The sequence below is a fragment of the Fringilla coelebs genome (assembly GCF_963513975.1).
Source record: "Fringilla coelebs genome assembly, chromosome: 1".
NCBI classification, from domain to species: Eukaryota; Metazoa; Chordata; class Aves; order Passeriformes; family Fringillidae; genus Fringilla; species Fringilla coelebs.
In genome coordinates, this window is record NC_140028.1 from 153,245,410 (window position 1) to 153,268,756 (window position 23,347).

The 23,347-nt window shown below is 59.2% G+C and overlaps 1 protein-coding gene across 1 annotated transcript in view; it reads left to right on the plus strand.

The window, feature by feature from the left end:
- AGAP3 (ArfGAP with GTPase domain, ankyrin repeat and PH domain 3) overlaps positions 1-22,809 on the plus strand; it is a 110,238-nt gene extending 87,429 nt beyond the window's left edge. Inside the window, exons 12-18 of the mRNA XM_084205574.1 lie at positions 3,588-3,761; positions 8,161-8,322; positions 18,736-18,890; positions 19,338-19,428; positions 19,715-19,937; positions 20,969-21,224; positions 21,460-22,809. Coding sequence (XP_084061700.1) covers positions 3,588-3,761; positions 8,161-8,322; positions 18,736-18,890; positions 19,338-19,428; positions 19,715-19,937; positions 20,969-21,224; positions 21,460-21,675 — 1,277 coding nt within the window. The 3' untranslated portion in view covers positions 21,676-22,809. The remainder of the gene's footprint in view (positions 1-3,587; positions 3,762-8,160; positions 8,323-18,735; positions 18,891-19,337; positions 19,429-19,714; positions 19,938-20,968; positions 21,225-21,459) is intronic.
- Positions 22,810-23,347: the final 538 nt, after the last annotated feature.

The window sequence follows — 23,347 nt, forward strand, 5'->3', positions numbered from 1 at the left end:
CACAGCTGCCAGGGTGTCACTTCCAAAGGGATGCAATTCCTGAGAGCTCTGGCCTTGCTGGGAGCACTCAGCAGCTCCCTGGGAGAAGCCAGAGCTGCACAGTGCAAGGTCTGTGAGCGAGCAGTGGCTGGGCTGAGAGGGAGTTCCCCCACAGCTGGGTGACTCCAGGCAGCTGGAGAGAGATGCAGAGAGCTTGGAGGGGCTGCAGAGGCTGATGGAAGCTGCTCCTTTCAAAATGGAACACTGGCATTCGTGACAGCCTGTGCTGCTCCTCAGAAGTGTGATGAAAGGGCATGTCCTGATGGGCTAGGGCTCCTGGCCTGGCTGGGTGAGGGAGCCGGGGTCACATCTGCACTCCCTAGGGCCCTGCAGGACTTCCCCTCTGCAGGAGGAGCTTCTCCCGGGCCCTCTGTTTCTGCTCTCCCTTCTTCACCTTCCTCTGCTCCGTGGCTGTGGCCATAACCAGGGCTGGGGGCACTTGGGGCTTGGTGGTGGCTGACACTGTCTGAGCTCTGAGCATCCCATCCCATCCCATCCCATCCCATCCCATCCCATCCCATCCCATCCCATCCCATCCCATCCCATCCCATCCCATCCCATCCCATCCCATCCCATCCCATCCCATCCCAGCCCAGCCCAGCCCAGCCCAGCCCAGCCCAGCCCAGCCCAGCCCAGCCCAGCCCATCCCATCCCAGCCCAGCCCAGCCCAGCCCATCCCAGCCCAGCCCAGCCCAGCCCAGCCCAGCCCAGCCCATCCCATCCCAGCCCAGCCCAGCCCAGCCCAGCCCAGCCCATCCCATCCCAGCCCATCCCAGCCCATCCCATCCCAGCCCAGCCCAGCCCAGCCCATCCCAGCCCATCCCAGCCCATCCCATCCCATCCCAGCCCATCCCAGCCCAGCCCAGCCCAGCCCAGCCCATCCCATCCCATCCCATCCCATCCCAGCCCAGCCCAGCCCAGCCCAGCCCAGCCCATCCCAGCCCAGCCCAGCCCAGCCCAGCCCAGCAGCACCATTCCCAGGACCAAGCTGATCCCGGTCCCAGGAGAGCAGCATTGTCCCTGCCTCAGCAGCAGCAGGCTCCCTCCCACGAGGAGGCAGAGAGGAGATGGATGCAGCAGTCAGGAGCGGAGCGCCAGCTAATTACCCTTCCGAGTGTGTCTTGTAAATTAAGGGCTAATTAGAGGCAAAGTCAGTGTCATGGTTTTACACGTGTTTCTGTGGCGTTGAACAAGGGGAGGGAGGGAGGGAGGGAGGGAGGGGGAACATGCAGCAGCCAGGCTGGAGGCAGGCAGTGTGGAGGGGCTCTGCAAGGAAGGTCCTGGCAGCTTGGGGTCAGGCTGATGGGAGCACAGGGGGCAGGTCACAGGGCCTGGCACTTTGGGGTGCAGGGTCCTGGCAGCTCAGGTCCAGGGAGCCATGTCCCAGCAAGCCCTCCATCGGCACTGCTGGCAGGTGGGGTCTGCAGGGGGGCTCACGGGGCATCCCTGCACTGCCCTGCAGGGAAAGGGCGTTTTCGTGCAGGATGAGTACAGGGAAGAGGAAGGTGGGAGGTACATGCCATGCTGGTGATGAAGGAGTGGTGGCTATGATGATGATGGTGGTGGTGGTGGTGACGATGGGTGGCAGCCATGTGTGGTACAGGGCTGGTGGCCACGTCACCCCTCCTTTCAGCACTTGCCTTTGGAGGGGTGTTTGGACTCTTGAGCTGTCCTGTCAGACACTCAGCAGCCCTGGCTGTGCTACACATCTAAATAGCAACACTTGGGTTTTCATGGAAACAACAAGGACAGAAACATATATTTATGTATGAGCTCTGGGGCTTCACATGGGGTTTTGTGGGGCTCTGCTCTTTGTAGAAGGTGGCACAGCACAGGGATAGGTTGCCCAGGGAGATTATGGCATCTCTCTGCTTAGACATGCTCCAGACTCATCAGAGAGAGTCCAGGGACACTGGCTCTGGGGGGCTCTGCTTGAGCTGGGCTGTACAGGATGATGCCAGGGCTCCTTTCCACCTCAGCCATGCTGGGATCCATGAGAGCCAAGTGAATATGGTTTCCCATAGGCAGACAGGTGAGCTGTCCTGGCTGTAGCAGCTCCCACTGAGGACCTGCTTCCACAGGTGTTCATCTGCTTCTGTGGAAGGCTCCCACTTGTAGCAGTCCCATCAGACCAATGGTTCCTCACAGCCCAGCTTCATCATGGCTGCAGGGCTGGAGCTGTGGGTGTGCAGCATCTGGAGCTGTTCATGGCCCTGCCCTGGGCCATGGCCAGGTGGGCTGCAGTGAGAGTCCCAGCTCAGGGTCTGCCTCCGGGCAGGGAAGGAGGAGAAGTAACTTTGTAGTAGGGACAGGGCGGCCCCTTCTCTCAGCCCTGAGTTCCCAGAGCACTTACTCTGCAGTGGCTGGAGCAGAATGGCCTGAGGGGAGCGTGGGAGAGGGCTGGTGGTAGGCAGGTGCAGAGGGATCCCTTGGGCCACTGTTCCTCTGTGGCAGATTGCCTGCAGACTGAACAGGAGGGTGTGTGCTCTCTGTCAGAACCATTTTGTTTGCTATTGTGGACATTTTGGGTATTCCTGTAATCCAGAAACGCTTGACCCATTTTGCATCACTGAGTGATCTTGTCCTCTGTGACAGTCTCTAGTCCCAAAATCACTCCTCTTGGGGGTTCAGGTTTCTGGTCTCAGCCACAGCAGTTTTGAGCTAGTGGAAAAAGGAGCTTCCACCTGCCGTCTCCACCTTACAGACATCTGCTCCTCTGCCTGTTTCTTTGACACCCTCCATGTGATTTCACGCCCTCTCCCAGTGCCCCCAGCGTGGCTGGATTTCCTGCTAGGGACACACAAGAAAGTGAAGTTGAGAGATGAAAGTGGGTGTGCTGGTTGTGGGGTGGGTTTGGGTTTGCCCAGGGGCCAGAGGCTGTAGTGGAAATCATGACTGTGAGCTCCAGCTGTGGGGAGGCTGTGTGTCAGAATCCCCAGCTGTGCATCCCGGAATGCTGCACTGCAACCCACTAAGCTGGGGCTCCCTCTGGGAAGTGGGGTGTGCTGGGCTCTTCTGTCAGCACCTTTGGGGTGATGCACAAGCACCCCCTGGTAGGGGAGAGCCAGGGAGAGCCTGTCCTCATGTGGAGCCACCCGAGGAGTGTGACATCAGGTATGGGACAGCTTTGCCTTCTCCCCCGTGCTCCCAGGCAGCAGTCTGTCCGTGCATCCAGGCAGCAGTCTGTCCGTGCTCCTGGGCAGCAGTCTGTCCGTGCGTCCAGGCAGCAGTCTGTCCGTGCTCCCAGGCAGCAGTCTGTCCGTGGATCCAGGCAGCAGTCTGTCCGTGCTCCTGGGCAGCAGTCTGTCCGTGCTCCCAGGCAGCAGTCTGTCCGTGCATCCAGGCAGCAGTCTGTCCGTGCTCCTGGGCAGCAGTCTGTCCGTGTGTCCAGGCAGCAGTCTGTCCGTGCTCCCAGGCAGCAGTCTGTCCGTGCTCCTGGGCAGCAGTCTGTCCGTGCGTCCAGGCAGCAGTCTGTCCGTGCTCTTGGGCAGCAGTCTGTCCGTGCGTCCAGGCAGCAGTCAGTCCGTGCTCATGTCTCTCTCCTGCAGGTGCTCCCCACTCGACCAGCAGCACCTCCCTGCACTCAGAGCGCTCCATCAGCGGCATCAACCTCGTGGGCTTCAGCTCCAAGCCGGACGGGATGCACCAGCGCTCCTACTCTGTCTCCAGTGCAGACCAGTGGAACGAGGCTGTGGCTATCCCTGGCAGCTGCCCCAACCCCTGTGAGTAGCCCTTCTGGCCTTCTGCCCTGTGGCTGTGAGCCCACAGTCTGCTCCTGAGTGTCAGACACAGCCTCTGGGCCTCGCTGGGGCTGCCCCCTCAGTGAGGGTCAGCTGGCAGTGTCCCACCAGGGAAGAAGCTGTCCTGCAAGGCATGGAGAAGCTCCAGCCAAGGGACACATCTGCAGCAGGATGGCTCCGAGCCCTCTGCCCTGACCTTGCTCTGAGCTCTGCGTGCTGGGGCACTGGGGTACGTGCCACTACTTTCCCCCATCACTGCACCTTGCTGGCACCCCCATCTCCCAGATTTCGGAGCAGTTGAAGGAATAGGAGTGATTCCTGTCTCTGGAGCACACACTGAGCACGGCCCACCCCCTCCCCCCACGCTCACTCGTTCTCAGTGATGTTTCAGGACAGTTGAGTGAATTAAAATAATTCATACATTTCCCAACGTAGCCACTTTGCCGAATTGGAAAATAAATGCTTTTGTGCTGCATTCATCACTCCTTCGTTCCTGGCTCTGCCGCCGCACTAAAAAAGCAGTTAAATGCACATCAAGAGTGGAGGAGCCATTTCCATGCCTGCTCGCCCCTTGTAGTTCTCATTAGCGCGGCAGCCGCCCCCCCGCCCGCTCCCAGGGGCTTTCGCAGTTTAAAGGAGCCTCTTTATGATCATTACCGGAGTCCGACTGTGCGGGCGCCATTTGCAGCTGAGGAGGCTCCTCATTTGTAACTGTGAAAAACTATCAATTTCAGCGCGCCTGATGCAGCGGCTCCATCATTGGCCCCATCAGCTCCCTGCTGGAAGCGAATTAATCAGACTGTTACTGCTGATGGGGCAGCGCGGGCGAGGGGAGCGGAAGGGCGCAGCGCTGAGCGGGATGTGCCGCAGCCCCAGCCTCGGACACGGGGGCAGCCGGAGGGAGCGCCCCGCGAGGGGCTGCGCACGGCTGCCTGCTTGTCCCCGGGCTGGGCAGGGTCCCCAGGCGGCGCCCGGCCCGGCCCGGCCCGCGGGAGCCCTGAGCGCCGGCAGCGGCAGCTCCGCGCCCCGGCGCGCTCGCTAGCAGCTCCGGTGCGCTCCTGCGGCGCCGTGCGGGGCACGCACTGCCTTGGCACAGATCCGTTCTGTGGCAGAGCCCTCTGGAGAGCAGCTCCTTGCCCCAGTTCCCTCCTGCCCCAGGAGCTGCCGTGGCAGGTCTCATCCTTCTCCCAGCAGCTCTGCGGAGCTGGGGGCTGGTGTGGCCGTGCTGCGTGTTGCTCTGCCCTGCCCTTCCCTGGAGGGCACAGGAGAGCAAGCCAGCCCATGCCCCCATCCCTCTGTCCCCTGTCCTGCTCTCCATCCCTCTGCTCCCTGCCCTTCTGTTCCTGCCCATGGAGGAGCTGTCCATGCTCACAGCATCTGGACCGGTCTGCCTCTTCTATGCACAGTAACTGAAGACTCAAATGAGAGCTGATCTGCATGATCTGTTGTAGCAGGAAAAGGAATAATGTTTTTAAACTAAAAGTGGGTGAGTTTAGACTAGATATAAGGAAGAGATGTTTTATTGAGAGGGTGGTGAGGCAACAGGGCATCCAGAGAGCTGTGGTTGCCCCATCCCTGGCAGTGTCCCAGGCCAGGTTGACAGGGCTTGGAGCAGCCTAGGACAGTGGAAGGGGTGGCAGGGGTGGCGCTGGGTGAGCTTTGGTACTTTCCCACCCAAAACATTCTGTGAGTCTATGCTGCTGCTCCTGCCAGTGACCTGGAGGGATGAGGTGTCATCCCCTTGCTCCCTGTTGTCCTGCCTGCTGGTGGCTGCTCACCCCCTCTCAGGTACCACCACCCTGTGCTGGACCCCCAGCCCTGTCAGTGCTGCACAGACTGGGCACAGGGCCAGCTGCTCTGGAGGGCCCAGGCACAGCATGGGGCCCCCAGGCACTCCCAGGACTGCATCCCTGCTCTGTGTTCCCACAGCCACAGCTGACAGAGGTGGGTACTCAGTGTCCTGAGGGAGGGGGCATTTGTTGGGGGGCAGCACTTCCCACATGGCTGTGCTGAGCTGAGCAGCACAACCACCCCTCCCTCCATCGAGGAGCTGAGCTGAGGGAGCCTGTCCTGCACCACAGCTGGACCCCAGCTCTGCCAGGGCCAGGCTCTCTGCTGTGCTTCCAGTTGTGCATGGCAGGGTAGGTGAGGAGTTTTCCTGTGCTCAGAGCTAGTTTTGGGCACATAGCAAGGCTGTAGGCTGCCATCCCAGCTCCTGGGGACAGGCTCTGCTCTGGTTGTGCCCTGGAAGAGTACGTGGAAGAGCACGGGGCAGTGGCATGGGGCCAGATGGTCATGTACACGTGCTCCAGCACATTCTATGTCTGTCCCTTGTGCAGGAGCTCTGCAGCCCACCTGTGGGGTCCCAGGGTTCCCCCTAAGGCTGACTGGTTTGGAGAAGGGCCCAGGAGGTCCCAGGTGTGCCTGTGAAAGGTTCCCTTGGTGAGCTGGGGCTCTGGAAGTCCTTGGGTGGGTCAGAGGGGTTCATTTGTCCTACTGGGGAAGGAGAGAGTGAGCAATGCCTATCTAACAGAGGGAGTGTGTGTTCCATGTGCTGCCCCCACCCCATTGCCATCCTGTCCCCATCCCATGGGGGCCCTGTAAGTCCCCAGCTCTGGTGTTGGCTGCTGGGCAGTAAGAGCAGGGGCGTGGGTGAGGATCCCTCAGGAGCTGCCAGGCTCACAGCAGGCCACAGGAGGGAGAGTGCAGAAATTTGCTACCCCTGTCACTGAGCCTGGAGTGGGGCAGGGTGCCAGAGGTGTGGGATTCTGCCCAGGGAGCATCCTGGTGAGCAGGTGGACAGCAGGGGGAGGATGGAGGCACCACGTGTAGCCACTGATGAGAAAGTTCAGGTCCCCTGTGACATATGGCTGGGAGCTGGAGGTGCTTCACACCTGCTTTAAGCACGGTCCTGTAGCAGGATCAGTAATTTATATTTAGAAAACTGGAGTCTGATTTTATTAGATTTATCTCTCTTAATTGTCATGGGTGAGCTATTTCCCCATGGATAAATAGTGGCAGAAACACCCTACTGGTGTGTGTCATGGTGGGAGAAACCAGAGCTGGGAGAGCTCCAAGGCTGCAGCCTCTCTCAGCTGTGTGAGGGGGACACCAGCTGCACCTCGATCCATGCCTGGGGCAGCTCCTGCTTCTGACCCTCTGTGCCTCTCTCCATCCCACTTTTGGTGTTTGTTGGGAACGACCAAGCCCCAACCACCAGTCTGACCAAACCAGGATGAACCAAGGGGGCAGAGGACGGGCTGGGGTGGGAGAAAGACTTGGCAGATCCCTGCCATCCCACTGCTGGAGCTGCTGCCCTTGTGCAATGCTGTGGTTCCTTTCTTAACTCCTGGTGCCACAGAACGTGGAAATGGGAAGTCGGGACTTGCTGGGAGACACTGGGCTGTGGCAGAGAGGACAGCAAGCTGCCTGGGGCAGGGGTCCTGGGCATGGAGCTGCCATCTATGCCGTGGGGGTGGGTGGACACTGGAGAGGCAGGAGTGGATTTAGGAGAGGGTTAACAGTGCAGCGAGGACTCCTGCGCCTCGTTGCCTTCCCCGGAGTCTGCATTTTTATGCTGATTGGAAGCCTGCGCTGTGTGTGCTGCTGAAATTGAATGTCAGGCTTTTGATTTTGTTGCTGGTCTCTAATGAAATTTGACATTTAATGGTGAGTGCAGCGGCAGCGTGTGTGTGTGTGATCGGAGCTTGATTAGCGCACTCTAATTGACAGTAATTAGGCAGCTCCCTGATTGTTTCTAATTCTGCTATTAATTGTAAGGAACAGTATGATTGAGGATAAATTTGGTGCGTTGCTGCTGGGGATGCAGCTTCTTCAGCTCCGTATCGGAAGCCTATTGAGCCCATCATGCTCAGGTTCCTGAGTGTGGCAACCCCAGTCACCTCGTCTGGCAGAGCAGTGCTGGGAGGGCAGGGCTTCTGCAGAGGCTCTGCAGCTCCTGGGGCCTGGGTCTGCCCCAGAGAGCCACATCCCCTTCTGGGCTGCCCCTTCCCAAAAGGCTTCCCAGCCCTGTGAGGGCACTGCTTCCCCAGGAGCACATGCTGGGGACCTCGGGCTGCTGTGGAGGTGCTGCTGTACGTGTCCGGCTGCACAGGTGCTGGCACTGCCCCTGTGTGATTGTTCTGCTTGGGTCCCAGTGCAGACTGGTCCAGGCTGACTGCCCAAGGAGCTGCCAGCCCTCAGCTGGAGTGGGTGTGGGAGTGCCCCTGTGCTATGGGGCTGGGCAGGTCCTGCCCTGTCTCATGGGGTCATGTGGGTCGAGCCAGCCAAGTACTGGGGCTGGCTCCAGAACGCTTTGGTGTCTCTGGGAAGATAAGCGTCACTGTCCCATGTGCATGACTTGCCTTATTTTTGTCCCCAGCTAACGGTACTGCCGACTCCCTCAGCTCCAGCCCAAACGTTTCCAGTGCCGCCAGCCCAAAGCTGGAGCCGCCTCCGTCACCACATGCCAACAGGAAAAAGCATCGCAGGAAAAAGAGCACAGGGACAACTCGGCTTGATGGCCCCAACACGGCAGCAGAAGGTAGGAAGGGTCTGCCTGGGGGCAGCTCTGCTGCTCAGAGGGTCCTTGGTGCTCTCCAGGGCTTGGGGCTTGGAGTGCTTCTCATGAGGGGCTCAGTGGTGACCTGGGGCTCAGAGCACTCCTTGTCCCAGCAGCTTGGGCTGGGGCAGGAAAGAGCTACCAGCCTCTCTGATCTGCCTTTCCCTCCATTTCCCGTGTGCCGTGCGCACCCACCAGCATGCCTGTGTGTGCTCAGACAGTCACTGGTAATTAAAATTGCTAACTGTAGCAGCAGACCTAAGAGTACACCATATGGTTAAAGTGTGCTCTCAGACACTTTCCACTACAAGGACCTAATTCCATTGACTTGTAAATTGGCCAGACTTTCATAATTTAGAAGACGTGCTGCTGGGCACCTGCCTCAAGCCAAGGGTCTTTTGGAAAAGCTCGCCTGCTTCCGGGGCCCAGCTGAAGGCATGTACACTGTTTTCCCAATGTTCAGAGTACTGATGGATTTTGTGTTGAGAAATTCTGCTCTCTGTGGTTGCTGAAGAGGGACCCAAAGCTTGAGAGGGAGGCTGCAAGGCATGGGGAAGCATTCTGCTGGGAAAAGACCCCAAGTTTGTTCAGGTGGAGATGAGCCTGGCAGCCATGTTCTCCAAAGCTTGCTTCTGTGATAGGTGCTGGAAAAGTGAGATTTGACTTTATTCTTGGTCACTCTGTCCCACAGCACTCAATAAGCTTCTGCAGTGAACCAAAGCAAAGATGTAATTCAGAGGGGAGGAGGTTTCAGTACAAGTGTTTGAAGTTAACAGTTGCTGCAAAACAAACCAGGAAATATTTGTCTGTACCTGAAGGTGCTGCAGCTGTCCTGGCACCTTGCTCCAAATCACCTCTCTGCCTACAGTCCAGCAGCCCAGGTGTCCCATAGCAGAACAGCTCAAGTTCTTGTTCTTGGAATCATTGCTTTGATGATGTGCAGAGTTGGGCAGCTCTGTTGGGTTTTTTTGCTGTTGTAGCTGTCTGCATCTGAAATGCACAAGTCTAAGACAGGCTTCCCCTCTGTGGTGGTTGATTGAGGAACCTTGAGCATTGTTTGAGTCTGTCAGACTGGTGTCCCATGATAGCAAGAAGCGTTGCCTGTATTTGCACTTCTTTCTTAGCTGTGTGTGTGTTGCCTCCTCAGACCCACTGTTGCCTTGCCCAAATTGGTTTGCAGTTCTCAGCCCAGTGCTTGACAAAAGGAGAGGCTCATTCCCTGTACAAATAGTGGGTCAGTGAAGGAGGGGATGGTTTTGCACCCCCACATGTGAGACTGAGAAAGCATGTGCTGAAGTAGTGTGTCCTGCCCTGTAAATAAAATGCTAAGAGAGTTGTAAAGGAGGTCCTTGGTGTGATGATTGGGTTTGTGATGTGGACATGAGGGCTCTCAGCTGTCCACAGCAAAGGCCAAGAAGCACAGGAACTGATGTGCCAGTGCTTGCAGAGGAGGTCTGGTCCTGTGGCCGCTCAGTGCAGCTCACAGAGTGTGGGAGGTGCCGAGGCTGGGACCTGATGTTGCACAGAATGGGATGCCATTTCCTAGTGGAAAAGGGAATTTAATGTGGGAACACTTTTATGAAGCAGTAACACGGACTAACCACTGCTTGGAGTCTTGAAATGTGATTAGTTCCTTTTCAACAACACATGCGTGCTTGGCAGAATTCCCGGCCCTCTGCTCCCAGATGCACAGGCTGGAGCGTTGTCACCCTTCTCCTTGTGTGCCCAGGACAGGAGTCCTTGAGCAATCCCAGGTTTTCCATATCTCATAGGGATGTTTTTTCAGACACATGCTCACTCTTTCTGTCCTTCCTGGTTTGGCAGCATCTCTGGAAGGTAGAGGGATGGGGGTGGAGGCATGGGGTGGGCATGAGGGCATCAGAGTATTTTTGTTGTTTCCTGCACTGGTCCTTGGCTGGGGTGGTGAGCTGGGCAGAGGTGTGTCTTACCTGAAGTATCTCAGGTTGATATAGTTAATTTAAAGCCCTATCAGGTGTTTTAGCAGTGTAAGTTTTTCCTACAGTGTGCATCTTCGTGCTGTCAGAACCTCTGGCGCCAGTCCTGGGAGCAGGAGGAGCCCCCACTCCGTGGTCTGCAGTGCTGCTGGTGCCATAGTGCTGGCAGCAGGCGGCTGAGCTGCTCTGGTGCTGCAGTGGGAAGGAGCACTGCGAGCACCACGGGAGGGTGAGGAGAGCACAGCACAGCAGAGGGGGCACCCGTGACCCACAGGCACACAGGCAGCCCATCCTCCACGTCTCCAGTGTGAACCCAGCCTGTCTGGGAGAGCGGGGCAGCACCTGCCAGCTCAGTGCTGCTGGGGCAGAGCTGGCAGAACCAGCTGCTCCCAGACCTGTGCTGGGGCACAGTGGTGCTGTGGGCTGCTGCAGGGTGGGTGTCTGGCTTTTGGTCAGCTATTGACAAACTGAACTCGCCTTTCTTTCTTAAAAGAATCTAGTATATTGCAAATTGCATCAACAGGACCTGCTGCTGTGAGCAGCGTGCGTGCCAGCAGAGCCATGCTCCGAGTCCATGGGAGCAGCCACTGTTGTTGCACTTAGAGCTTCCCAGCTTGGTTTTAGCCAGTGCCACCGGCAAAGAGCTGTGTGCCCCATTTTGGCATGAGGGGGACATCCTCAAGAGAGGACCATGTGCTTCCCTGTGCTCAGTAGGAATTATGGAGCTGGGTCACACATCCTTTCCATTGCCCCCCCTGCCATGTGCCTGCTGCACAGCTCCTGCCCTGGTACCTTTGTGAGTGACTTGGTTGGTCTCTCTCCTGCTCTGAACTCCGGAACTGTTCCAAGAACTGATGCATCTCTGGACACTGTGGCAGCTCATCAGCAAGACCAGCAGGCCAGGACAAAGGCAGAGGAGTGAGTGACTCTGGGACTGGTGTTCAGGTGGCCACCCATGATGGGTCACTGTCCTACGTGCCAAGCAGAGACTGGCAACAAGCACAAGGACGTGCTGAGCCTCCGCTTGAGGTCCCGTCCCAATGTCTGAATGGTCCAGCTGTGAACCCTGGGCTGAGCATTGCCCTACACCATGGGCATGGCCAGTGGTTTGTATCGTGGACTGGTGTCCATAAGTATGACTGATACCCCCCTTGAATCTTTTTTAGCTGCTTTGAACAGTTATGACAGTTTTTTCAGAGCAGGATAATTTGAGATTTTTGCTTCTGCATCGTCAGCACAGTGAAAGTCTGAAATTGCTGTGCCAGGAGCGGGGCTGCTGGGCCCTGTGGCAGAGCTGCCATCCCTTGTGGCTGAGCTGCTGTCCTCTTGTGGTGCTCATCCTTCTATGGAGGTTCACTGTCCTGGCAGGAGTGTGGGGACAGCCCAGTGAGGAGCCCTGCTTTCTGATAGCTCACGTCAGTGTGGCTGTACCCTGGTGTTGGGAGTACTGTGGAGGAACCCCCCAAAACTTCCCATCCGCCAGGAGCTGCATGGGGCCAGGCAGGGTGCCAGGCACAGCCTCTGTCACAGCATCCCTGCAGGCAGGCGCAGCCCTGGGGGTATGTGAGGGAGCAGGTTTGGACTGTGCTCAGGCTGCCTGCACCTGCCTCCACCCGCCCCACGCCGGTGAGCTAGGCACGAGCAGCTCAGGTTAGCATCCTGGGAAAGTTGGTGAGGTCTGGGGATAAATTGCCATCAGTTTATCTCATTTAGGAGGTAATCAGAGCCAGGGACGTGCAGAGCAATTGAATCTTAGTTGTTCTGAAGTATCATAAATCAAACGAGCTGTTGCTTTTTTACATGGGCTCATGTTAAAGAGAGCTCTGTGTCAGGCTGCCAGGGAGCATCCGCAAACTATGGCAGGCGTGGGATTGGGCTGCCGGAGATGTCACCAAACTGGGGAGTGCAGCTCAGGCTGTCAGGGAGCACCCACAGGCTGCCAAATGTGTGTCAGGCTGTCAGGGGATGAAGATGCTCATCCCCATGATGTAGGTGCAGTGTCATCCCGCAAGGACCATCAGGAAAGTCTGCTCTTATCAGTTCCCAGAAAAGCTCTGTGGCCAGGAGTGCCCTGTCCTGCCGTGGAGCAGCCCACAGCCCCCCTGCAGCCACACTCCTCTTGGCCTGGACCCTCGGCCCCTGTTCGTGCTTCCAGGAGAGCCAAAGAGCCAGCAGACACGGCTGAGGGCAGCAGCACCTTTGCGACGCTCCCTGCTCCAGTTTCCCCATGGCTGCCAGAGCTCCGGGGATAATGAACTTCTCATGTGCTTAAAGAGTGATGCAGGGTGCATGGCGAGAAGCTGACAGCCCCTTAATGTGCTTCTCAGTGGCGGCCAAACGACGCGGTTTTGTCTTTGTTTTTTAGTTTTAAAACCCACAGGAAATTGATGGCCAGTAAAGAGTTGTGTTGGGGCGATGTGCGTGATTAATGCCAACTGTCAGGGGCTGTCGAGGCCGATCGTGGCAAGCCAGGAGTGTGAGGCTGAGCCGTGCTCACCAGATTGCTGGGGATTCCAGCTGCTATCGCTCAGCTCCCGCCTGCCCCACACAGCTTGTGTCACCCGCGTGCTTCCTTACACCAAGCCTCTTAATTCAGTGCTAACAAGTCACTCCAGCTCATTATGGACCTTGGAGCTCCCTGCTCAGTCCTGGTGGGAGGGAGGCAGCCTGTGCTGGGCATCTCTGTGGTTCAGCTGGTCCCCTGTCTCCATCCGGTTCCACCCCTTCAGTGTGTGGTTCCTGGGGACCTCGCACAGCTCCATGTTACCCCTCTGAGAGACCTTCGTGTGCGCAGCCCTGACCCTTCCACAAGCCTCTGCTCACACCATGAAGCCCACGCTATCTGTCCCCTCCCTTCTGTGACCTGCCTCCCTGATGGCTGCACACACCCCCCAGCCCTTCTGCCACCCCCCAGGCCTCGCCCGCTGTGCATATGCTGCACCCCGGATTGCATCCTCTGTGCCATGTACACAGAAATGACACTGTTGGACCCTTACATGACCCCCCTGCACACCCCTGTGTACCTGTGGTGGCCCTTGAGAGCACGTGCTCCTCCTGACACTGTCCTTCCCCCTACGTGCCACACACATTTGGGACCCCACCGTATGCCCCCTCGCACAGCTCAGTGTGTCCCTCCATGCTCGAGTCCCATGCTGCTGCCATCCCCCAGCCCCACGCCATCCCTGGTGGTCACTGCCAGCTCAGCCTGGGGCACTCTAAGCCCTGGGGGCACCGGGACAGCAGCACTGGGGGGTCTCCATAGTGCTGCTCCTGCTGCGCTCTCCTGGCAACTGTCCCCGCGGAGGGCCTGTCCCTGTCGCACTAATACAGGTTGGGAATATTGGGTTTAATGATCTGCAAAATGAGGAGGTAGCGAGCTGACATTTACGAATGGTGCTGCATCCTTCTCTTCCCAGACGCCTGCTAATTTGTTGATATCCCAAACACCTCATAATGATATGGTACAGTCGCAGCTTGCAAACAAGCACCCGAGGCCAGGGGCTGCCGGCTGCCCTGCTCCAGGACCCTTCTCACAGGCTTGGCAGCCAGAGAGCAGAGCTGCGGGCCAGGGTCTCCCTGCAGGTCTGAAAGAACCTGCCCTAGGTCCTGCTGTGTGCACCACATGCTGGAGGCGTCCGTCCCCCCCCCCCCCGCATGACTACCCGCTCTCCAGGACCTCTGGAGGCACTTCTACTATGCCAGCACAAAGTGGGAGAAGGGATGGGAGTGAGAGAAGGACGTTATGCAGGGAGAGGCTGGATGTGACTGGGAGATGGTGAAGAGCAGAGGTGACGGAGGAAACTTCTGCTTCAGGAGTGGGGCTCAGTGCCAGCTCTGCTTCCTGTGCTGCTGATGTTGAGTGGAATCCTGTTCCTCTCTGCTGGACCTGCCGGGATGCAGGGAAGGTGTCCTGCACTATCCTGCACCCATCTACTCAGGAAGGAGCCAGCTGGGAAGCTGTCTGGCATGGAAGGCTCTCTGCCTGGTGTGCTGGGATGGTGGTGCTCCTGCCATCCCCTGTGCTGAACTCCCCCTTCCCACGAGGGAAGAGAGTGCTGCCCTGGGCCTTTGGGCTGGCGTGGGGGAGCTCTGTCCAGTGCCCTGTGTAGAGAGAGAATTGCTGTGCCATGTCCAAATGCTGGGAGCACAGCTCTGCTGCACTTAGTGGGGACCAGAGGGACACTGCTCTGTCCTCTGTCCTCACAGAGCTGCTTCGTATCCTGGTGCTTCTGGGACAGGGGAGCAGCCCCCCTTATTGCTGCCTGTGCCCTGAGACTGCTGCCCCAACCTCTGTGGGGGCATCTTGGGTAGGGGTGAGGCATGGGGCCAGCCTGTCCCACTGCAGCTCCCTGGGGCAGCACGCTGCCTGGGTGCACCCCACGGAGAAGCAGGGTGTCCATGGGAGTTGGAAGTACTGCTCCTGTGGCTCCATGTCAGGGTCCCTACAGGAGGCTCTCTGGGCTGGGCGCCAGTGCAGGGTGTAGCCAGAGCCCTTTGCAGAGCAGGACCAAGCTCTGCCCCAGGCCTGTATTGAAGCTGAGGCGTTTTTAGCTCCCCAGTGTACCCCTTGTGCTCAGAGCTGTACTTCCCCATACTCCGAGCATAGAGAGGGGGCTTGGCATGAGCTGTGAAGGCAACACTCTGTGTCACTGCTGCTCCCCTTCCTTTTCCTCTCTGGCATCCCACAGGTGTCAGTGGGACATGCTGTTCTACTGGGCACCCTTGCCCCCAGGGCTGCCTTCAGCAGCAGGTGCAAGCTCCCTTGCATCTTAGTGGGCACTTCATACTCTCCTGCTGTTCCTTTGGTCTCACAGAGGATGTCTCCATTCCTCATTCTTGGCAGCCCCATGGTTCTTCCCCCTGGGCTGGGTTGTTGGCAGAGGGAGGGTGACTGCCCTGGGCTGCTTCTCCCCTGCAGACCCTGCCCATGGTCTTGGCTGCTGCTGGGCTCTGGGTGCCACGTGGCCCTGCTGTCCCGGCCATGCCCTCCCTAATCCTGCTCCTCTTCAGAGCCCTCATTCCAGGGCAGTGTTGGAAGAGGGGTCGTGGGGTTAACACCCATTAGCAGAGCCGGCTCACACCACTCTGCTCAGCAACTCTTCACGGAGCTCAGTCTTTAAAACATCATCAAAAAATCATCAGGAGAGAGAGAGGCAGCGCATTCATTTCCACTGCCCACTAATTCTAATGGACCTGGTGTAATGGGCTCCCACCAGCGCACTGGGGCAGCCGCAGGGCTGGGGGCCAGGCTCTGCCATCTGCCCCCGGGTAGCTGCTCACTCAGAGGCAGCTGGGAAGGGCTCCCCGCTCCTCTAGGAGTGGCTTCTTCTGAGGTCTGAGCCCTGTCCAGCTGGAGCTGGCAAGCTCTGCAACTTCTCTGGCCCCTCAGAAGGAGCTTGTGCCCATGTGCAGGGCAGGGGACGGAGTTCTGCCAGTTCTGCTTCAGCAGAGGTAGTCTAAACCCTTCTGCTTATATAATCTGCTTGGTGCCTTCCTCTCATCTGACCAGAAATGGCCCTGCCACACTGGAAACCTGTGCCTCTCCCCAGAATAAGCTGAGAATACCCAGTGCTTTCCCTAAAACAACTGCTTGATTCAACTTGTATGGGTGCCCTGAGGAGCTCAGGAACTGGTCCTAGACCATCCCAGAAGGTGGGTGTGCACAGTGTTCAAAGCTGCTGCAAGTCCTTGATTCCCTTCCCAGCTCTGCTGGTCCTCACATGTGAATCCAGGGTGTGACCCTGCAGTGCCACACTCTTCTGTCATAATCATGCTGTGCTGAGGCCTCCACAGAGATCAGCCCCATAGTGCTGTCCTGCACTGTGAGGTGGGGAATTTGCCACAGCACAGCAGAAAAGCTGTGGTCCTTTGTTAGCTCTTCCCGGGCTCCGAGAGCAACAGGGCCTTTGTTTGGCGTCAAGCTGGAATCCAGGAGGGACAAAAAGGAAGGGAACGGAGGTCCTGTGCCTTGCAGAGCTGGCGCCAGGGCTTTGGTTGGACTGGGATTTCTCCCAGGGCTGGGACTGGGCAGCCCCAGAGCTCTGGGATGTCCCTCAGCTGTGACAGTAGGAAAGTCCGTCTGAGTCAGGTTGGAGCCCCAGAAATTTCTCACCCAGAAGGAGGGAACCTCCTGTCCCACTGTGAATGTCCTGAGCAGAGTGCTGGGAGCCACATGGAGCAAGCCCCCCCCACCCCCAGCATGGTGCCTCAAGGAGCAGCAATGATCCCCACACCAGGGCCCTGGGCAGGCAGGGCTGACGTTTTCTTCCCTGGGAAGTGTACAGGTGCAGGAAGGCTGGGGATGCGATTCCTGCCTGCCTGCTTGGTAGGGAGGTGCCGGGCAAACAGGAAATAGGAACAGGGGAGATGTGTGAGCCCACAGCAGGAACCCTCCCTGTGTCCTGCTGACCGTGATGTCCTCGTCCTGCTGCCTGGGCTGTCCTCGTCCAGCCCAGGCATCTGGCTTGGGCTCAGCAACACAGCAGCAGCAGCAGCCACAGGTGGCTCAGACCAAGGCAGGATGAGGTTTGAGAACAGGGACTGTTCTGATGTGTCAGGGTCCCCCAGGAGCACTGTCTGCAGATGCTCCCTGCAGCCCCCGGGAGCTGCTGCTCATTCCTTCCTGGCTGGTAGTGCTCAGCCCCAGCGGCCACCAGTCCTGTGGCTGTGGGGGGATGGTCCTGGCTCCCCTGCAGTCTGGGGGCTCCCTGCCCGTGCCAGGCCTTGGCAGCACTCACAGAGGCTGGTGCCAGCAAGCAAAGGAGGCAATGCCTGCTAGCCTGGCTGTTGCCTGGTTATTTCCTCTCCCAGTATTCACAGGCTGGCAGCTGTATATTTTTCAAGAATCTTGTTCTTGAGCTTGATGTCTGTGGGGTCTCTCCTGCAGCTGAGAGCTGGAGGAAAGTGTTGGACAAGTGGGATGTCCCAGTTACACCTGTGCATCACAGAGGGGAGAGTCCAGCAGAGTGGCTAACTACCCCCTCCCTGCAGTCTGTCATCCTCCTGAGGGCTCAGTCTCTCATTCCAGCAGGACACATGCAGTTGCAGACATTTTTCCCCAGAGGAGTAGTCCCAGGCTGATTTAGGGTGAAATGAGTAATAGAGCCTTGCCTTCCTATCTGGGAAAGGCAAGCCAGGACAAGCCCTCGTGCTGGAGTCATCCCCAGGCTCTGATGGTGTGGAGACCCAGCCTTGTGCTCCTGCAGCAGTTCACAAGCACTGCTGGTCTCCAGGCCTGGTGGTTGTCAGTGCAGGTGCTGACCACGAGCCCGGGAGCAAGGGCTGTGCACTCCCATCGTGCCCAACGCACCTGGCTCTCCTAAGGAGGCTTCCCAAGGCTGCACCGCGTTCTGGGGATGTTCTTGCACACAGCCTGGCTCAGATGGGCCCAGGGGGCCCCACAGTAGCTGAGGGTGGCTGTGCCCTTGGTGGGACACAGCCAGGGGCTTCTGCAGCCATTCACTGTGGGCTGTGCAGCTCCTTGGTCCCTGCCTTTCTGCTGCTTCCCTCTGCAGTGAGAGCCTTCTGTGCTGCAGAGAAGTGAGGGAGAGGAGGGGGACCTCCCTCAAACTCCTCCAGACTCCCCTGCTCACCTCCCCACATCATGCCTGGTGTGCAGACCCTGCCAGGCTTGAGGCCAGCGCAGCTCTGTCTTGATGTGGACCAGAGGCCCCTCGGCCTCCGTGCTGTCTCTGGAGCTGAGCAGTTGACTCCCTGCTTTTAATAGAGAGCTGGGAAGGCACATTATGGAGATGAGGGTGTTATTTGCATAACGCTAATTAGGTAATTACAAATCATTTTGCTATGAGCTGAAGCGTGTGCTGTGACATAACGTTTATTAGTCATTCCATTCAGGCCCCGCTTAGTTAAGTCATTTACTGCACTAACTACTGAAGTTGGCAATAAAAGGTAAATGCTGGTGCTGGGTGTGAGGCTGACACGACACCCCATGAACTGTGCCCGTGGGGGGCCGTGTGAGGCAGAGCCGGGCTGGCAGGTGTTAGCAGGGCAGAACGCCTTGTAGGCCTTGGTGAGGAGCTGCCTCTGAGCCCGCTGCACAGGCTGCCCTTCCTGAACTCAGTCCCTCCGTGCGCAGGGCCCGTCCAGGGCGGGCACTGAGCCCTGGCACTGGGGCTGTCTGCAGGCACCAGCCCCGTGGAGGAGCCGATTCCACTGCTTCTCTGAGGGTGGGACGCAGGGCAGGGAGAGCTCCACAAGCCAGCGGAGCTGCGAGGGGCAGAGGGAGGGAGGAGGGAGGACTGACACTGAGCTCTGATTCTTCTCTGCAGGAGAGGACTCTGCAGAAGGAGAAGGGACTTGCCTGTCCCAGCCTCCTGGGCTCTGCTGCTGCCTCAGCCCTGCCATGTGGGGATGGAAGGATCTGTCCCATGGCAGACCCCCTCCTTCCCAGTCCCATGTTAGGCACACCTTTCTGTTCCAGAACCAGATGAGCCATTTGAGTTCATTATCGTGTCACTGACGGGCCAGACGTGGCTGTTTGAAGCCTCAACATCAGAGGAGCGGGAGCTCTGGGTGCAAGCCATTGAGAGCCAGATCCTGGCCAGCCTGCAGGGCTGTGAGAGCAGCAAAAACAAGGTAAGAGGTCTTAGCCAACTTCTGTTCTATCTTCTCTGGCATCTGCTTTGCCACATTCATCCATGTCCCCATGTCCCATGCTTGCCTGTCTGTCCACGCTGAATCATGTGGGATCCCTCTCCTCCCAGTGGGAGTTCAGTCCTGTCCCTGGGACTGTGCAGTTCCTCAGGGTTTCTTGTCACCTCTTCTCTGTCTGGCTCTAGCCCCATAGGGTACTCTGCATCCCATGTGGCTGGATCCTGCATGGTTCATTCCCTCCCTGGACATTTCTGCCCTTTCTCCCCACTTTGGCCTGCTGTCCCCTGCTCCTCTGGCACTCCAGATCCTGTTGTCAGAAGCCCCCACGCTGGCCAGCCTGGTGGAATGTGGCAGGGCATGGCAGGAGGGATGCAGGGTGCAGGTAGGGTGGCTGGCCTGCAGTGAGGGGCCTTGTGGGGTTCTTTGCAGGCTCGGCTGGGCAGCCAGGGTGACGCGCAGGCCATGCAGGCCGTCCGCACCGCACGGGGAAACAGCTTCTGCGTGGACTGCGACGCACCCAGTAAGAGATGATACACTGGGCGGGAGGGGAGGGGGCTCCAGCCACCCCAGCACCCCCTCTCTCAGCCCAGAGAGACCTGCTCTGTGTGTCTGGCCTGCCCTCTCCTGCAGTGGACCTGCTCTGACCCCTCAGGGGCCAGCCTGAGGGCCTGGCCTCTCCCACGGACACCGAGCTGGGAAGGGCTCTGCCGGGCAGGTGCCTGCGGATACGAGCCTGAGCCGCAGGAGACGGGCTGGTGAATCTGGGCAGGTTATTAACTCTCCCCCACTGATCCTGCTGCCCTCAGATCCGGACTGGGCCAGTCTGAACCTGGGCGCTCTCATGTGCATCGAGTGCTCCGGGATCCACCGCAACCTGGGCACCCACCTGTCCCGTGTGCGCTCCCTGGACCTGGATGACTGGCCTAGCGAGCTTCTTATGGTCATGACGGCCATCGGCAACGCCCTTGCAAACGCTGTCTGGGAGGGAATGGTGGAGGGCTGCCCCAAGCCCACGCCCGAGAGCAGTCGGTAAGGGAGGTGGTGAACCCCAGAGATGCTTCTTGGGAACCGCACAGGAGGGCTGGGTGGCACTGCAGGGGTTGGGAGCAGCCACTGGGGCAGGCAGGATTCCTCAAGATGCCCCAGTGCTGGGGCTCCTGCCTGCCCAAGGCACCGGCCACCCTGTCCTGCCCCCTTGGCAGGGCACTGGGGCTCCGCCGCAGCCGTGCCGTGACTCCCGAGAGCTGAGGCTGGCTGCGAAGCCGAAGGGGTTAACAGAGATGGCTTGGCGGCGTGGTGGGGGTCCCCAGGGCCTGTCCCTTTCAGCCCTTGTCTGTCCCGATCGCAGCCGCTCCGCTGTCACTCAGGCCGACAAGAGCCCATTCTGCGCTTATCAGCGGCGGGGCGCGGGTCAGGCCCGCCGGCAGCGCGCATGCGCGCCGCGCCATTGATGGCCGCCCGCCAGCCGCTGATGGAGAGAATGGCAGCAGATAGCGGGGCACGGCGCGCATCGATCCGCCGCCCCGGCGGGACGGACGCGGACACAGCCTTTGTCTGCACCAGGCGGGACGGCGGCAGCGATAAGGTGCCTCCCGTGGCACTGGGCTGGCGTGTGCGGCGCTGGCCTTTTCCTGCCGCTGGCCATGGCCCGCGCACAGGCCTGGGGCAGGGACGGTCCCCGAGCTGCCCCACACGGGCCCACAGCGCCGGGGGTGAAGGGCTGCAGCCGGAGCTGCACACGGACAGCTGCGGGGGCTGGCTGCAGGACACTGCTGCTGCTGTGCGGGCATGGCTGTAAGCACACGGTGTGCGTAGGGAGCTGAAGGAGGGGCAGTGAGTGGAGCAGGTGTCAGGAGGGTGTCCAGAGTGGGATGACAGAATCTCAGGAAGCTGTGGGCACAGGGGCATGGCAAGGGCTATGCAGAACATACCTGGATGTGACAGATGTTCACTGCCCACACAAGTATTTTCACATGGCAGTGCTGATGCTCATGTGCTTTTGTGCACGGGGCCCAGGCAAACTGTCTCAAATGTGACTGTGACAATGTCCTGTCTGGCAGGGAGGAGAAGGAGCGCTGGATCCGGGCCAAGTATGAGCAGAAGCTCTTCCTGGCCCCACTGCCCCAGTCTGACATCCCGCTGGGGCAGCAGCTGCTGCGGGCCGTGGTGGAGGATGACCTGCGGCTGGTGGTGACACTCCTGGCCCATGGCACCAAGGAGGAAGTGAATGAGACCTACGGAGACGGAGACGGGCGCACAGCGCTGCATCTCTCTTGCGCAATGGCCAATGTGGTCTTCACGCAGCTGCTCATCTGGGTAAGACAGAACCTGCACCTCCACTGCAGTGCTTCTGGTGCTATCCCGGTGCTTCCCCACCTCCCTGCTACCTTTATCTGTCCTGTTTCCGTGGGTTTCCCCACATGCCCGCTGGCACTGACCTGCCCACCCTTTTGACCCCCTCTCCCTGCCCAGCCTCCCACTCTCTGCCCCCTGCCTGTCCCGGGCACACAGTTCCCAGGTAGCACTGACCAGCTGCTTGTCTCCTGCACAGTATGGAGTGGATGTGAAGAGCCGGGACGCTCGGGGCCTGACCCCGCTGGCCTACGCCCGGCGGGCAGGCAGCCAGGAGTGCATCGACATCCTGCTGCAGCACGGCTGCCCCAACGACAGCGCCGCCACGCTGACCCCCAGCCTGCCCCGCCGCAACGCCAACGCCAACAACAACGCCGCGCCCACGGATCTCAGCGCCGGCCCTGGCACAGGCTAGCCCGGCACAGCCCCCTGCTTGCTGTGCCCGTGGAGCTCAGCCCCGGCATGGGCTAGCCCGGCACGGCCCTCTGCTCACTGCCCCTGTGGAGCTCAGCCCTGGCATGGGCTAGCCCGGCACGGCCCTCTGCTCATGCACAGCTGCCCTCCAGCCCTGTCGTGGAGCAGGGCTGCAGGAACAGCTCTGAGAGCCACACAGATGGGCCCCACGGTGCCTGCCCCCAGCAGAACCCCCGCTCCACCCAGGAGGAGGCTGGGAGCCAGATCGTGCTCCTCTGCGCTGGTTCCAGCCACCTCTGGCCGTGCGGCTGTGCAGACCCAGTGCTGGCAGCTTGTGAGGGGCTCCTGCACAATCACTAGGGTGGCTCCAGTGCACCCTGCTCTCGTGACCGGTACGTGGATGGGGAGGCAGTGTCTCCTGCTCCCCCCACACATCTGTAGATAAAGCAGGGGCTGGGGGCAGCTCAGGTGTGCGGTCTCCCCTGCACAGCAGCACCAGGGAGGCTGATGGCTGTGCCTGCTCCCTCAAGGAGGTTGGTGTAGTCACTTCCTTCCTGCTCTCCCTCCGTGTTGGCCTTGCCTCACCCCCAGTGCAGTGCTGAGGTGGGGGGCAGCAGGAGGTGGGTGTTTCTCCGTTGCACCCCCTGTGCTCCTCTGCTTCTGGCCAGTGCAGGAGGGCTGCACGCACCCATTCTGCTCCCCAGGTGCTGACGCAAGGGTGCACCTCCCCAGCACTGCCCCTGGACAAAGGCCTCCTCAGGCTCCCTGCTGAACTAGAGGATGGTCACCTCGGGATCCCCAGCTCTGTCTGTCTGTCTGTAGAGTCACTGTCCTTCCAGGTTAAAGCTCCAAGCCGTACACAGTGTCTCCATCAGAGCCTCCTGCTGGCTTCTGCTGCTGCCCAGGTGGGGCTGGTCTCCAGCTGAGCAAGAGGAGAGGAGAGGAGCATCTCTCTTTGCATTGGGGTCAAGCCTCTAGCTGAATGCTGGAACCTCAAGGCTTTAGACACTGCTATGGAATGTCTCTGTCACTTGTGTATAAAATGTACATTGGAAATATTTATATGGACACTCTGTATATACGGTTTCTTTTCCATAAGTTGCCCTGTGTGTGTTATCTGCAGCCAAGGAGATAAAGGCCAATAAAGCAACCCACCTCCTGCCAGGCCACTGTCTCAGTGTGCTGCCTTCGGGGCCTCCAACACAGCCCTGGTTTGCAGCTGGGTCTGGTGACTCTCCAGCCCCCACTAACAAACATTCAGCCTCTTCTCCTCCAGCTCAGGCTCTGATAACAGCAGTCCCATGCCAAGTCAGGCTCCTGGTAAACGGCAGAGTGCTGAGGTAGGAGGGGAGATGTGCCAGCACCCCAGATGTGGGGCACTGAGGGACAATGCCAGAACATGGCCCCAGAGGAATGCACAGCTCTGGGGGATGGGAGATGGGCGCAGCAGAGGGCTGTGCTGGAGAGGGGACATGCAGGGCATGGGGCTGGGCCAGCTGGTCCCTGTGCACAGGACAGCAATGTGGAGCTGGGTCGGGGAAGGCAGACGTGGGCAGGGAGTGCTGGGCTGCCACAGCGAGCCAGGAGTGCTGACTGCAGGATCCCCGAGTCTCGAGGCACCGCCAGACCCCAAGCAGTGAAGGGAGCCGTGTATCAGCCCTGCCTTCGCCTGC